The sequence below is a fragment of the Balaenoptera ricei genome, chromosome 20 (genome assembly GCF_028023285.1).
Source record: "Balaenoptera ricei isolate mBalRic1 chromosome 20, mBalRic1.hap2, whole genome shotgun sequence".
Classification (NCBI taxonomy): Eukaryota; Metazoa; Chordata; class Mammalia; order Artiodactyla; family Balaenopteridae; genus Balaenoptera; species Balaenoptera ricei.
Window position 1 is genome coordinate 6,937,367 of NC_082658.1, and position 14,895 is coordinate 6,952,261.

The 14,895-nt window shown below is 55.8% G+C and overlaps 1 protein-coding gene across 2 annotated transcripts in view; it reads left to right on the plus strand.

Moving 5' to 3' along the window:
* The window catches only part of TMEM104 (transmembrane protein 104), a 59,697-nt gene that overhangs the window by 9,516 nt on the left and 35,286 nt on the right, over positions 1–14,895 (plus strand). Inside the window, exons 4-8 of one of the 2 annotated variants that reach the window (XM_059907698.1) lie at positions 2,168–2,249; positions 2,710–2,806; positions 4,108–4,188; positions 8,128–8,227; positions 8,657–8,765. In XM_059907698.1, the coding sequence (XP_059763681.1) occupies positions 2,168–2,249; positions 2,710–2,806; positions 4,108–4,188; positions 8,128–8,227; positions 8,657–8,765 (469 nt within the window). The remainder of the gene's footprint in view (positions 1–2,167; positions 2,250–2,709; positions 2,807–4,107; positions 4,189–8,127; positions 8,228–8,656; positions 8,766–14,895) is intronic. The other variant, XM_059907699.1, reaches the window with a different exon arrangement.

A 14,895-nucleotide genomic window follows, 5' to 3' on the forward strand; every position in this document is an offset into this window, starting at 1 on the left:
ACCTTTCTAGGAGGTGCTGTGGCGGCTGGAGTGGGAGTTTCAGAGACGGCTGCCCCACCCGTACCGAGATGGAGTGGGTGTGGGTTAACCTCTGTGTCGTCACCCCCGCCAGCCACCTGACTGCTGGGCCAAGCAGCCAGCCTGCAGCAGGTGACAGCACCCGAAGCAGGGGCTTGGGGTCGAGTCTGGCGGCAGAGCCTGCCGGGTGGCTTCAAGAAACAGGGAGAGGGCTTCCCTGGTGGTGCAGTGGTTGAGAATCTGCCTGCTGGTGCAGGGGACACGGGTTCGAGCCCTGGTCTGGGAGGATCCCACATGCCGCAGAGCGGGTGGGCCCGTGAGCCACAATTGCTGAGCCTGCGCGTCTGGAGCCTGTGCTCCGCAACAGGAGAGGCCGCGATAGTGAGAGGCCCGCGCACCGTGATGAAGAGTGGCCCCCACTTGCCACAACTAGAGAAAGCCCTAGCACAGAAACGAAGACCCAACATAGCAATCAATCAATCAATCAATTAATCAATAAAAAAATAAATCTTAAAAAAAAAAAAGAAACAGGGAGATGCATGTTCCACCCCGGGTCGTTTCAGCAAGGACAGAGTCAGCAAGGACAGAGTCGTTCCTCAGGTTCTATCAGCAGGAAAGCGGCCCTCCCCTGTACTACCGGCTGCTAACGAGAGCCCTCCCGCTGTCATCCGTGTCTCTCCCGTTTCCTTAAGTAAAGACGATTTTTCACTCTAGCCTGACTTCTCAGCAAACGTCTGGTGCCACCTCCCAATTTCCCTTTTGATTCGGACCAGATTATTAGGAAATTAAAATGTGAACATATTTTAATTTATTAATAAGTTTTAATTTATTAAATATATTACTTTATTGGTATATTTTAACTTATTAATACGTTGTTTATTGGGACTTCCCTGGTGGCACGGTGGTTAAGACTCCACACTCCCAATGCAGGGAACCCGGGTTTGATCCCTGGCCAGGGAACTAGATCCCACATGCATGCCACAACTGAGAGTTCGCCTGCCACAACTAAGGAGCCCACGAGCTGCAGCTAAGGAGCCCGCCTGCCGCAACTAAGGAGCCCACCTGCTGCAACAAAGACCCAGCGCAACCAAATAAATTAATTAACATTTTAAAAAATACATTATGCCTTAATATATTGTAGTTTATTTTAATACCTAATAGTGAAGTAACAGGTATTTTAATACTAACCAAATTATTAGGAAAGTAAAGGTACCCCCCCACATAAAGAAGGAGGGAATGATTCCAGAGCCAAGTGTCCTTTTCAATTTTTTTTTTTTTAATTAATTAATTTTATTTTTGGCTGCATTGGGTCTTCGTTGCTGCGCGCGGGCTTTCTCTAGTTGCGGTGAGCGGGGGCTACTCTTCGTTGCAGTGCGCGGGCTTCTCATTACGGTGGCTTCTCTCTTTGTGGAGCACGGGCTCTAGGCGCGTGGGCTCAGTAGTTGTGGCTCGCGGGCTCTAGAGCACAGGCTCAGTAGTTGTGGTGCACGGGCTTAGTTGCTCCACGGCATGTGGGATCTTCCCGGACCAGGGCTCGAACCCATGTCCCCAGGCAGGCGGATTCTTAACCACTGAGCCATCAGGGAAGTCCCCCTTTTCAATTATATCCACACCTGTGCTCCGTCCATTAGTGTGTGTAACTGGGGGTTGACCGCTTGGCTAGCGAGGAGAGGTGAGAGCTGCCTGCTGCCCTTCCCAGAAGCTCTGGGAGGGCCCCCTTGTGGACCAGCCTCCTCTTCCCAGCTTAGAGCATTACCTGGTGTCCGTCCTCCCATCTCTCCCACCTCTGCCCCCCGACAGGCCCCTTCTGGGGAGCAGTACCACCTTGCCCCCCAGGCAAGGGAGCACCTCTCCCCCAGTCTCACTCTCTCTCCTTCCCATCAGCTTATTTCACACCCTTCTCTCCAGTGCACTGGAAATACATTCTAAATATAGACAGACGTCAGGGAGACCACGAGAGGCACCACGTATTCACACATGCTTTTTTATCAGGTCAGACCCATCTCAGAAGTTGTCATCCTTTCCTCAGGAGACAGAATGCTTTGGGCTTATTGGTCGGGTCAGGTCTTAAATGGCTTTTCCTTTTATTTTGTACCTTCTCCAAACTCCTCCCTGCCTTTCGCAGTTAACAGGTGGCCTTTCCTTGCAGTTTTGTGACAACTACCTTTGTGGTGGAGGCCATGGCGGCAGCCAACGCTCAGCTCCGCTGGAAGAGGATGGAAACCCATCAGGTGTGTGTGCTGCTCTCGGCTCCGGGCAGTGCCCCCAGGCAGTCGTGTGCACAGAGGTGGCCCTCAGCGGCCAGTCCCCTCCCTCCCGACGCCTGGAGGGCTCCTGACCGCGGCGCTGCTCCAGGACCCCAGCCCGGAGCTGAAGCTCACAGCCGCGTCAGCTTACAGACCAAACGCAGTCTCTGCTCTTTTAACATCCCCTGATTGGTCCCTCCTACCCCCGGCCTTGAGCTGGCTCAGTCATTCTGAACCTTTGTGCCGCAGCTTCTCCCTCCCCGTGTGTCTGACCCTCTAATGTGGCAGCAGGGAAGTGTTGAAAGCTTCCTAATCAGATACCTTCTAGAAAGAAATTACAAAGGAAACAGGCTCTCCATTGGCTGTCCCAGGGGCTTGCTGTAGAGTTGTGTACCCCCTCTTTTTCCTTGTTTGTTCTCATCCTCCCCATCCCACCCCCTCCTAGGAGGAGGAGGACGACGACTCCTCCACGGCCTCTGACAGTGACGTCCTCATCCAGGACAGCTACGAGCGGGCAGAGAAACGGCCCATCCTGTCTGTGCGTAAGTCTTGGGGTTCTGGGCTGGCCCGTGCTTCCCTCTGGTCTGCGGGGTTTCCCTTACTCGTGAAGAGGGCCCGGGGGTCTGCCTGCAGAGACCCTGTGGCATTTACCACCTGAGGGTTGATCCGAGGAAGGCACCATGGAACAGTAGAGCAGAGCACCGGCCCGGCTGGCTCCGCTGCTAACTGGCGTCTGCAGCTCGGGGAGGTCCCTTCCCCTCGGCCCCTGGAAGCTCAGGGAAACGTCAGGTCTCTGACTTCTGTCCTTCCTCCTATCCCAACGCACACACACACTCACACACACGCATGCACACGCCCTCATGCACACGCACACACACACACTCTTACACTCTCATACACATGCATATAGTCACACCACACTCGCGCACACACACACGTGCACACACACTCACACACACGCGCACACATGCCCTCATGCACACGCACACACACTTACACTCTCATACACATGCATATATTCACACCACACTCGCACACACACGTGCACACACAGTCTCACACACTCTCACAGACACACTCACTAACACACATACACTCACACTCAACCACACACCCACACGCTCACACATGTGCACACATGCGCACACACGCCCTCATGCACACACACACACACTTACACTCTCATACACATGCATATATTCACACCGCACTCACACGCACACACACGTGCACACAGTCTCACACTCTCTCACAGACACACTCTCACTAACATACACTCTCACACACTCTCACACACACTCTCACCCACACTCACACATGTGCACACACAGTCTCACACACACTCTCAGACACTAACATACATACACTCACACACACACTCACCCACACACCCACACGCACACACACACACACTCCAGTGGCGCCAGGGCGAAGCATCCCAGCCTTCCCTCTCACCCCACAGTGAGCATCCCTGGGGTCCCTTTCTATAGACGATTTATTTATTTACTTATTTATGTATTTATTTACATATTTAATTTAGTCTATTTATTTATGGCCGTGCCACATGGCTTGCAGGATCTTAGTTCCCCAACCAGGGATCAAACCCACACCCCCTGCAGTGGAAGTGTGGAGTCCTAACCACTGGACCGCCAGGGAAGTCCCTCTAGATATTTTAAAATGTTTCAAGCAAGAAACATTAGGAAAACTTTTCTCAAGAGTTTGAACCCCTTGGGATGTCATTATTCTGGAGAATTCAGTGAACTCAGCACCCCTTTAAGAGCTTTTCCTCATGAGAAAAAAAAAAAAAAAAAAAAACGCTTCCTCTTTCTTCTTGGCTCCACAGAGAGGCACGGATCTCCGAACCTTTTTGAGATCACAGACCGGGTGGAGATGGGGCAGATGGCCTCCATGTTCTTCAATAAAGGTGGGAGTGCGTTCTCCAGGTGGGGCAAGGGCAGGGGGAGAGCTGGTGCCTTCTTGGGGGCCGGGGCCGCCGGAGCGGGGGTTCCGCCTCAACTAGGGGCGGAGCAGGCGAGGGGGAGGAGCAGATCCTCAGCCTGTGAAACCGCCTCGCTGAGAGGCCTGAACCACTTCAAGGTGTTTTCTTGGATTTCTCCCCGTTCATCAGCGCATCAGGAATAAAGAAGCAGCTACTTAGCGACTACAGCTCATACAGGCTGAGAGTCCCAAGCAGCTTTCCAAGGAAGGAAGCCAGTGGAGGCAGCTGGTGGTTCTGTGCCTCTTGCTTGATTACTTCTGACTTGTCTTCTCTTTTCTTCTGGACTGTTCTGTTTAGGACAGGACAGAGCAACCACCTTGTGACAGTAGGAGGGGTGTGTGTGTGTCTGTGTGTCTGCGTGTCTTCCTGGTGGCCAGCAGAGGGCGCTACGAGCCTACGCTCAGGACTGCTGTCTGGACTCTGCGCATCTAGTCCTGACAGTAGGGTAGTGTGTGTGTGTGTGTGTGTGTGTGTGTGTGTGTGTGTGTGTGTGTCGCTCTTCCTGGTGGCCAGCAGAGGGCGCTAGGAGCCCACGCTCAGGACTGGACTCTGCGCATCTAATCGTGACCTCTCCGCGTGCTCCACCTGCGGCTTGGTGGGATCGGAAGGATAGCACCCAGCTCGGGTGCTGCCTTGAGCTATTTAGGGTTTAGTTTTTTAAAATGTTCGATCCTTCACAGAAAGTCAGACACGTCTCAAAAACTCCTTGACCTTGCTGTTACCTTGGGAGATTTTATGCCCCTTCATCAAAGCCCCTGTTTGCAGAGGGGAGCGGCTCCCTTGGTTCTTTCCTGTCTTGAATGTGGCTGCACTAAGTTAGAGCCGAGGGGAATTGTGGAAACTAGAATCTAGAATCTTCTCAATGGCTTCTTAGGACATCCGGCGGTCCATTTATCACCATGGTGTGATGTGACGGAAGATCCTGATTGAGGTTGCCTCGGGGTCTGCCTCCCTCCGTCCTCCCCACCAGACCAGCCTCACTGAGGGTTCTCAGAATTTATCAAAACCAGATTGGGGGCTTCCCTGGTGGCGCAGTGGTTAAGAATCCGCCTGCCAATGCAGGGGACACGGGTTTGAGCTCTGGTCCGGGAAGATCCCACATGCCACGGAGCAACTAAGCCCGTGTGCCACAACTACTGAGCCTGTGCTCTAGAGCCCGTGAGCCACAACTACTGAGCCCACGTGCCACAACTACTGAAGCCCGTGTGCCTAGAGCCCGTGCTCCGCAACAAGAGAAGCCACCACAATGAGAGGCCCACGCACCACAATGAAGAGTAGCCCCCACTCGCTGCAACTAGAGAAAACCCGTGTGCAGCAACAAAAACCCAACACAGCCAAAAATAAATAAATAAAAATAAATATATTTATAAAAAAAAAACAGATTGGTTGTGTCTGGCCCACTTCTGTGCTTTTCCTTTGTTCCATTTCTCTCTCTCCCCGTCTCATTAGACTCAGATCAGAGAGGCAAACATTTCCTTCTGGCTGCTGCACCGCCTCCTCCCAAATGCAAGCTTCTGAAATAAAATGCACGTTGGAGGGGGGACATATACCTCTTAAACGTCCTTCCTAATTTTCATGTTTCACAGTCCGCCCTGATTTCTTTTAAGAATTCTAGGAACTTGTGGTTTTGTTTTGTTTTTTAATTTATTTATTTTATTTATTTTTGGCTGCGTTGGGTCTTTGTTGCTGCGTGCGGGCTTTCTCTAGTTGCGGCGAGCGGGGGTTACTCTTAGTTGTGGTGCGCGGGCTTCTCATTGCGGTGGCGTCTCTTGTTGCGGAGCATGGGCTCTAGGCACGTGGGCTTCAGTAGTTGTGGCTCACGGGCTCTGGAGCGCAGGCTCAGTAGTCGTGGCGCACGGGCTTAGTTGCTCCGCGGCATGTGGGATCTTCCCGGACCGGGGCTCAAACCCATGTCCCCTGCATTGGCAGGCGGATTCTTAACCCCTGCGCCACCAGGGAAGCCCTGGTTTTGTTTTGTCTTTGTGTGTGTGTGTGTGTGTGCCCCACAGACTAGACTCCTAGTTAACCCAAATCTGATAGAAAATAAACACGTTCGTACAAGAGCAGCTCAGACTTAAAGGATGCTCTCTTCCCACCTGCTCCTGGGTTTCTCAAGCTCGCCACTATAGCTGTGTGGCTGGGTCCTTCTTCACGGCAGGGCCTGCCCTGTGTGTTGTAGGATGTTGAGTAACATCCCTGGCTTCTACCCACTAGTCGTCGGTAGCACCGCCCAGTCGTGACAATCACAGATGTCCTCAGACTTTGCCAAATGTCCCCAGTAGGGGGTGGGAGGCAAAATCACCCCCAGTTGAAACCACTGCTCGGCTCGATCCTAATTCATAGACCGTCACCTTCGCCTTTGGGAGGGCTGCCACACTCCACACAAGGCTCCCTTGGGATCCAGACTCAGTCCTTGTAATGAGAAATGCCAGTCCTGGTCATTGCTGCCCTCAAGGAAGTTCATTGATCCTCCCACTTTGTGTCTCGTATTGAAATTTATTGATCGGGGGGGCCAGTGGCAGTTTTATAAACAGCGGACCTGAGTCCACGGCAGGTGGAGAAAAGGCTGGGAGTGGGGAGAGGCGGTGCCTCCCTGCAGGATCGTGGGCTCAGAGCAGAAAGATGAGCGGGGGCTGGGCTCGGAGCCTGGGGGTGAGTGGCAGCTACCCCAGGGGCCACTGAGCTTGGACATCCAGGGTTCTTTCAAGAACCATATCTTCTGAGTCTTTTCTGCCTAGGCTCCTAGGAGCAGAGCCAACCTCAAATAGCCCAGGAGGAACATGTCCCTGGCTTTCCCCCGGGGACCCAGAGGCTCATCTGAGCCACCTGGATTAGAAGGGAACTGTCACTTCATTTTTCTTTCTGTTCTCGGAGACTCCAGCAGCTTAATATCAGTGAAACCAAAAACAAGCAGTCAGTCTGAATGGGAGTTTGAGACTGGCCGTCTGGGGCCACGACCCTGAGGTGGTAGGGCCCGGATGCTTTTTTCAGCACTTTTACCCGTGATCTTTGTAGCTGGAATCACGTATGGAATTTAGCACTGGCTGAATTCTCACTGCACAGGATTAGAGATGGTCAGGGACTTGCCAGGGTCAGGAGAAGAGGCCGATGGGATGAAGCCAGAGCCTGAGTTCCCGCCTCCTAGTCCAGGCCCCTCCTGGAGGGAGAGGGGACCAAGGTTCGCCTCTGCAGAGGGAACTTCCACGTCCTGGCCCTTCCGAAGTCAGCATCCTCCCCTGCAGACGCTTCTTGTAAGGAGGGAAGTGAGCCGTCCCACTCCTGCCGCTCTCTCCCTCCCCAGCGCACCAGGCCACCCTTCTTCCTCTTGGGTGCTTGATGATGGGCCACATTCAGAATGAGGCACTTGGTCTTTGGAAATCAAGGGCTTTTTATCCTCCTGATTTCAGCTTCCGAAGCTGGGCCGCTTCCTGTTCTCTTCTTTTCAATCCCTCAGTCTTTCGTCTTAGAGCCCTGTGTGCGGCTGCGAAGGAGGCCCTGGTCCAGGCAAGCCCGGGGGTTCAGGCCCCTGACTCAGGCCATCCCTCCTTCTCCCCTCCGGGCAGCCTGTCCCGAGCGCGAAGACGCCTCCGGGTCCTCCCTGGCCAGTCCACGCCCCACACTCGCCCTGGATGCAGAACCTCTCTGATCCAGTCCCGCTCAGCCCCCACTGGGCGACAGTCACGAGCAGATGTGTCTCCCGCCAGCATCTCAGTGTAGGCAGCCAGAATGAGAAACAGGACTTGGGGGTTGTTTTCCCACTCCGCTTGGAGAACGAAAGCCGTGGATGAGGTAGAGCTGTAGTCATCAAAAAAGCAGACCGGCGTCTCCCTGTGGCTCCCTGACCAATGGCTTTGTTGCTTTCAGTGGGGGTCAACCTGTTCTATTTCTGCATCATCATCTACCTGTATGGGGACCTGGCCATCTATGCTGCCGCCGTGCCCTTCTCTCTCATGCAGGTGACCTGGTGAGTGTCCCCCCTACCCCCCACACCAGCTGCAGCCAGAGGGGCTTCCTTGGGCGGTCGGGGCAGTGTTTTCTCAGGGTAGAAGCCCAACACCAAGCGAGTCCGTCATGTCCGAGGCCCTTTTCTGCACGCATCACAGCCAGCTGTGCGTCCTGGCCTTCGGAGACACTGCTCACCGCTGACCCCATCCCTGCCCCTCTGGGAAGGTGACCGGGATTCCCACCAGTCGCCGGGAGACAGTGCAGCAGGAATAAGGTGCCTGCCCCCAGAGACAGAAAAACGTGGCTTGTGGAGAGTCAGAGCGTGGGACCTGAAGCTGCAGCTGGGGGGCGGGGAGGGGGGCGGCAGTTGCCCCGGATTAGTAACGGCAGGTTCTGTCTGCTTCCGGCCTGGCAGGGAGGCCCACACTGAGCCATTGTTCTCTGTCAGCAGCGCCCTGGGCAACGACTCCTGCGGAGTAGAGGCCGATGCCAAGTACAACGACACGGACCTGTGCTGGGGGCCCCTGCACCGCGTGGACGCCTACCGCATCTACCTGGTGAGTGGCCGGCCAGGCCGGGGGACCAGGGGGACCAGGGGCCTGGGAGCCGCCTGCACCCTCGGCTAGAACTTGCCCCAGAGAGGAGAGTCTACACAGCCCCACAGCCTGGCTAATTACTGGGGCTTTGGTCCCGGGCAGCAAGTGGATCATGTGGCTACAGTGCCAGCCCCAGAGCGTCCCGGCCACCGGGCTTCCATCGTATGTGGTTTGGAGTTGGCATCGGGGTTGGCGCCAGCTCCAGGGCCGTGAACTCTTATAAACTCATCTCGGGGTTTGAGGGGCATGCTTATCAAAGCCCTGTAAGAGGGCCAGGGCTGGCTTTCCGGAAACTTCCCCCGTTTTGCCCTTACTCCCGGGCAGCCCAAGAGCGTGCGAGTGGGTGCCGGTGTTGCTGGCTAGGCAGGCGGGACTGAGCCGTCTCACGGCCGACCCCAGTTACAGACAGCTCTCCAGATCAGGAGGGATCAGCCCAGCTGGCTCCCAGTCTCCCCTGCTCCTCGCAGACGAGGGAAGAAGATGAATGTCCAGGCTCCGTCTTGAGCGCTTTCTGCTGGGGGCGGGGCGGGGTGGGGGTGGGCGGAGGGGGGAACTGGAGCTGAATAACGCGTCCGACGGGTCTCGGTAATAAGACGCAAAACCAGAGGCAGGTGTCTGTCTCTGCCTGCTTTGCAGGCGCGACTCAGAAATGGTTCCCTTTCGCTTGTGCGGTGTCTGTTAATACTCTCTGCTTCCTCCTGGTCCTCCTCAGCCCTGGCACAGATTTAGGTGCATTAGGTGACACACAGCTTGACATGCGGCCACTTAGCTGATGTGGAGCGGGACGCGGGACGCGAGAGAGCCGGCCTCTCAGGGAGTCTCAGGGAGTCGGCCTCTTGACTTAATTATCCCTATCCTGGCAGAGGTTCCCGCGGCCCCACCAGCTGTTATTTGGCTCTGAATTTGTTAACCCCAAGGACAGCCGAATGGTGGTTTCGCCTTCCCAGTCCCACCCTATCGACCTACCCCAGGAGTCCTGTGGCCCCAGCCCCGGGAGAGATTTGTTTTCCTCTATGCGTTTCTGGAGCAGTCGGGTGGTCAGCTACGGCTAGGAGGGTGTCTTCTAGGAGAACTGTATCTCAGCCGAGGTCCGATGGGACTTCGGTGGCACGTTAATTTCCCAGCCCCTTCCCCACTTCCCCAGCCTTGGGGGCAGGCAGAGAACTCAGCAGGGCCACCAGGAGAACCCTGGAGAGCGGAGGCCTGTTAGCCTCTCAGCATTTCAACAAACCGTGATTGATACAGTTAGCGAAAGTGTTGGTAATTGTAAGGACCCATCTGGGTCTCTAACCGGCACAGTCAGGCAGAAGGAGGAGGTTGAAGAAAGGGTGCAAGGGGCTCAGCACAGAGCCGGGAGCAGGTCCAGGAGGGAGGGTCAGCGGCGGAGCCCCTCAGGCAGGTCTTTACGGGGGCGCTGCGGGAGGCTGTGCAGGATCTGCCTGGCTCATTCCCCCGCCCATCGGCAGAAGAGACAGGGAGCGCTGGGAACGTTGCTGCCGCCATCGGCCCGATGAATTATTTAGCAGCATCGTTACTGCCTTATTAAATTGTTCTTCCTCTCATTCCTATAAACCTTCCACATGATGGAAGCCTCCCTGCCCGGATCTCAATAAATGTCTGACCGAACAGAAGGAACCCTTCAGGAAAGCAGACAGGCATTAATTACTGCCTTCGTCTCCTAGATATCGCACTTATAACTCATAAAGCTAATTGCCACCAGGCCCACAAAAGCTGCACGAAATAGGAGGGGGCGGGGCTGAGCAGAAACTGAGCCCGTTCTCTCTAGGTTGTTGACACCCTCCCACTGCCGGGGACTTCAGTTTGCTCAGAAGGTTTTCGGTTCAGACGTGCTCTTCTGCCTGGTTTGGAGAAATTCGGGGCAGGTGGACCTTTGCGTTGTCTCAGAAGTTACTTTACAACTTTGCATGTGGCTCCCGGGGTCCGCGGCTTCCGCAGAGCTGCGCCTCCTGACCCTAAATACCGGGGGAGCTCTGTCCCTCTGCAGGCCACCCCCTCTTAGTGAGTCGGAAGCGGCCTAGCGACTGAAGGAGGGGGTTGGCAGACGTGGGTTTCCTTCCTCCGTCGTGGGCGCTCTGTGACAGGTGCTAACAGCATCTTCCCCTCCCAAGTCCGGCCCGTGGGGCTCATCCCTGCGTCCTTGTTCCACCAACTGGCCCCTTCAGATCATGGGAGAAGAGGGGCATTCTTTCCCCTCGCCCCCCAGTCATTCATGTTTGGAAGATTGTCCATCCCGCCTAGAGATTCCCGTCGCGCCTCTTTCTACCAGCTGTTTTGCTGCTGCAGCGTTGGCCACGGAGGCAGGCGGGTTTAAAGCCCCCTTCCCACCCCAGGCACAGCCACTTCTTTGTCTCAGGTAAACGATACACCTGTCTGGCCTGCATGTTCAAAAGGACCTCTAATAGCCACTTCTTTTCTATTCCAGGACAGTATTTTCTGGCTTTAACTTTATGGTTTAATTTTTAGAAAGTCCTCTGGAAGCAGTCTCTTCTGTCTTTCCGGGAGTGCTGCTGAGATGCACACACAGAATGAGAATATTTGGGATATTAACCCTCTCCAGAGGCCAGCCTGTGTAGCATCATGATTACTTGTCAGAAGGGAGCTTTCTCTACCACCAGCTACCGGTCGCCTCCCAAAGCCCTTGACCTTAATGAGTGGAAAATTCCTCCTCCCCTCCCGTAGCCTGTGACCTCCGTCCACATCCTGTGATTCCCGTGCAGCTGATATGAGTCAGTTTCTCCCTCCCCCTGTTTGGAGTAGCCGCAGAGCAGGGCACTGTGAGGCGGGGGTGGTCCCGTGAGTCACACGTGCCCCCAGGGCGTCCCAGCAAGACGCCACAGCTGGAGCCAGCAGTGACCTGGGCCCCCGTCACGAGGGCCCATGAGAATTAACATCAGGATCTGATCTCCCCAGCCCCACCGCCCACGCCTCCTGCTCCTTTGAAGGATCAAGTGGGACATTGTTGACGCCCCAGCGCTTTCAAACCCGCAGCCTTGCCTCCAGGCTGGGGACCGTCCTGGGATTCTCTCCGCAGAGCATCTCTGGCTTCAGTAGGAAACAAAGTCAGAATTTAGCATTTCATTTTCCTACACGGTGAGGAAGAGTCAGGAGCTGCTGGTGAACGGCAGGGTCATATGGAAATGAGTTCCGTCCAGGAATCGGACTATCCCTAGCGTCTGGGAAGCAGGACGTGTGTCGCTGTCCCCTTGAGTCAAGGGCGCTCTCGTTCTCCTTCCTCATTCCTGCAGGGCCGTCCGGCCTCATTTGCGCCCCGGGCCCCGTCGGTACCGCCTCCTGGAGAGTGTCAGGGGGAAGTCCTGGGGGGACAGCGGGACTCCCCGAGCGCTGCAGCCTCCTCACTGCCGGCAGGAGCGGCCTCCACAGCTCACAGGTGGGCAGATGCCGCTGCGGCACCGGCGGCCCAGCAGGCCCCGGCCGGGCAGAGCCGGGCCCGCAGATGGCAGAGCGGAGCTCATCCTGGCTGGAGACCCGGCCGCAAACTGGCAGCGTTGGGCAGGGGGCCCCTCGTGGGCTGCTTTGAGACAGGCCAAGGTCACCCTGGCTCGCCATGCTGCCTTGAACGCAGGAGCTGTGAGATCCACCTCCGGGGTCTGGGTGAGCTGGGAGAGAGGTGCAGCCTGCAGGTGCCTGGCAGGTGACCTGCCACCCTCTGCCAGACAGAGGGGCCTCTCCCTCCGGACACCCCTTGAAGAAACAGGGTATGTGTTGGGGGCTGCAGGGGGCGTTCTGCCTGCTGAACTCTTCCTAAAGGAGCAGGTCAGTCTGATTCAGGCTCAGGTTAGCGGTGAAGGGTCCTTCTGGGCCTTTACCCAGGGTCCTGGTCTCTCCTTCTCTGGCAGGAGGCTGTTTTCTGAATCCACCTTGTCTCAGTCTTACACGGCAACGCTTGCCTCTGCCACTGGCAACGTTTAAAACAGCACACGATTCCCTTTTTATTTTTATTTATTTATTTGGCTGCTCCGGGTCTTAGTTGCGGGATGCAGGCATGTGGGATCTAGTTCCCCGACCAGGGATCGAACCCGGGCCCCCTGCATTGGGAGCACAGAGTCCTAACCACTGGACCACCAGGGAAGTCCCACACGATCCCCTTTTTAAAACCAAACAGTCTCTTTCTAGAACGGTACCATTCAAGGGAAGAAACATCCTTTGTGTTGGGGGGGTGGAGGACGGAGTGACGTACTCGAGTGGAGGCGCCAGGCCGAGCACTGCCAGGTCCTTCCTGCTGTGTGGTTTGCGTCAGCGTAGCAAGTTACCCATTACTTTCTCGTTTCCGCTTTGGTCCTCCCAGCCAAACAGTAAGGTCTGTGGCCTCATCCCATTTCACAGCAGAGAAAACTGAGACTTGGAGACCGTGACTTCCCCAGGGTCACTGAGCTGAGGCAGAGATGAGAGCCCAGAAGCGAGGGCGCAGGTCACACCTGCTCGTCAGCCCTGGGAGCCTGACGTTTGCAGAGCTTGGGGCGACGCTGCCCCAGGATGGCATCTGCTCAGTGACCTGTGTCTGCACATCCTGCCCACCTGCCTGGTTGACCTGCTGTCTTCCTGCCGCCCCTCACTCCTAGGTAGCGAGATGGGCTTCTTCCGTTCACTCAAGTAATGCTGGAACTCAGAGCGTCTGCCCAAGGACGTCTCCCTTCCCTGCCACGGTCTCTCTCTCTGTTCTTTCAGTAGCAACCACGGTACCCTGGAACTGTGGCATCTGCTAAAAAGTGGGTCACCGCTGCCATTGCTTGAATATTTATTCTTACCGATTCTGGGGCAGGAGGTGGTCTAGAGGCCTTCAGGACCAGTGAGGAGGGAAAGTTAGTGTGAAGCAACAAGGTTCAGCGGCAGTAGTGACTTCACAGGACCTCGGGACTCTCGGGGACACCTCCAGGGGCACCAGCCTGTGCCCCTAGAGCACAGCCCCCATATGAGACAGTGTGAGCGCTGCCCCTGGATTTGCACAACGTGGGGAACCCGGAAGGAAGCAGAGACCATAGAGAGACAGGAAGGGTGGTCCTGGAGGGCAAGCACAATGCTCCCAGGATGGGCCGTCTTCATGGAGGAGTCTAACGGGTTGGCTCCATCCGCAGATGGAGAGCAGGGCCCTAAGCACAGTAAACGGACCAGTGGCAGTTTCCCTTCTTTGGGGACATCGCCCTCCTGTCTGACTCCTATGGGTTGGGACCTAGCCCAGCACCAAAGTGGAACAAGCCAAGAGGAGGTTCCCGGCCACCTGGGCAAGAAGGGGGTTGCGTACAGGGTCTGGGAAATCAAGGCGCCTCCCTCATAGGATGGGGACTGTTTGGGGACCTACCTGGGCTACCAGGGAAGCCCGTCTTCTTTCCCTTCCTTTCCTCCCTTCCTACCCCGATATCAGCTCCTCATTTGGTTCTGGAGGCTCCCGGAAGGTCAGTTTTGTTGTGCCTCACCCTTTCCTCGCCGCCCGCCGGTGGGAAGATGCCGGTGCTGGGCAACCCCCTGCAGGTGCGGCGAGCAGAGTAGCTCTCCCGACCCGGGCCCGTCCCACCCCGACTTGGTGGGGGTCTGCGGTCGTCTGCCAGCTCCTCTGGCCCCCCGAGAGGCCTTGTGTCTCAGGGTGCTAGCCCTCCAAGCGCCGAACCTCTGCTTTCAGCCCACGATCCTGGGTCTCAAGGAAGAAAGAATTTCTGCCCAACACCCTAAAACGGCATGTTCCCACTCGGCTCATGCTGAGCAAGTTCTAACTTCAAACAGTGACCAGCGCTCAGGTTGAAATGACTGACTTTAAAGGATTAGCTCGTCTCTTCTTTTTCAAGGATATCAACAATACAGGGACAGGCCTGCATTTTTCTTCCTCCCTTCCTCCCTCCCTTCCTTCCTTCCTTCCTTCCTCCCTTCCTCCCTCCCTTCCTCCCTTCCTTCCTTCCTTCCTTTCCTAGGAAGCGGTCTCTATGGCTCACCCAGGGAATGGCTGCTTGTATTTTGTTGTGCTTTCCATCCCCCCCAGCCCTTTCTAAATGAAGTTCAGATCACGCTGTCACTCACTCTGACACTATGGCTTGTCTCTCCAGCTCCTGCCAAGGGACCC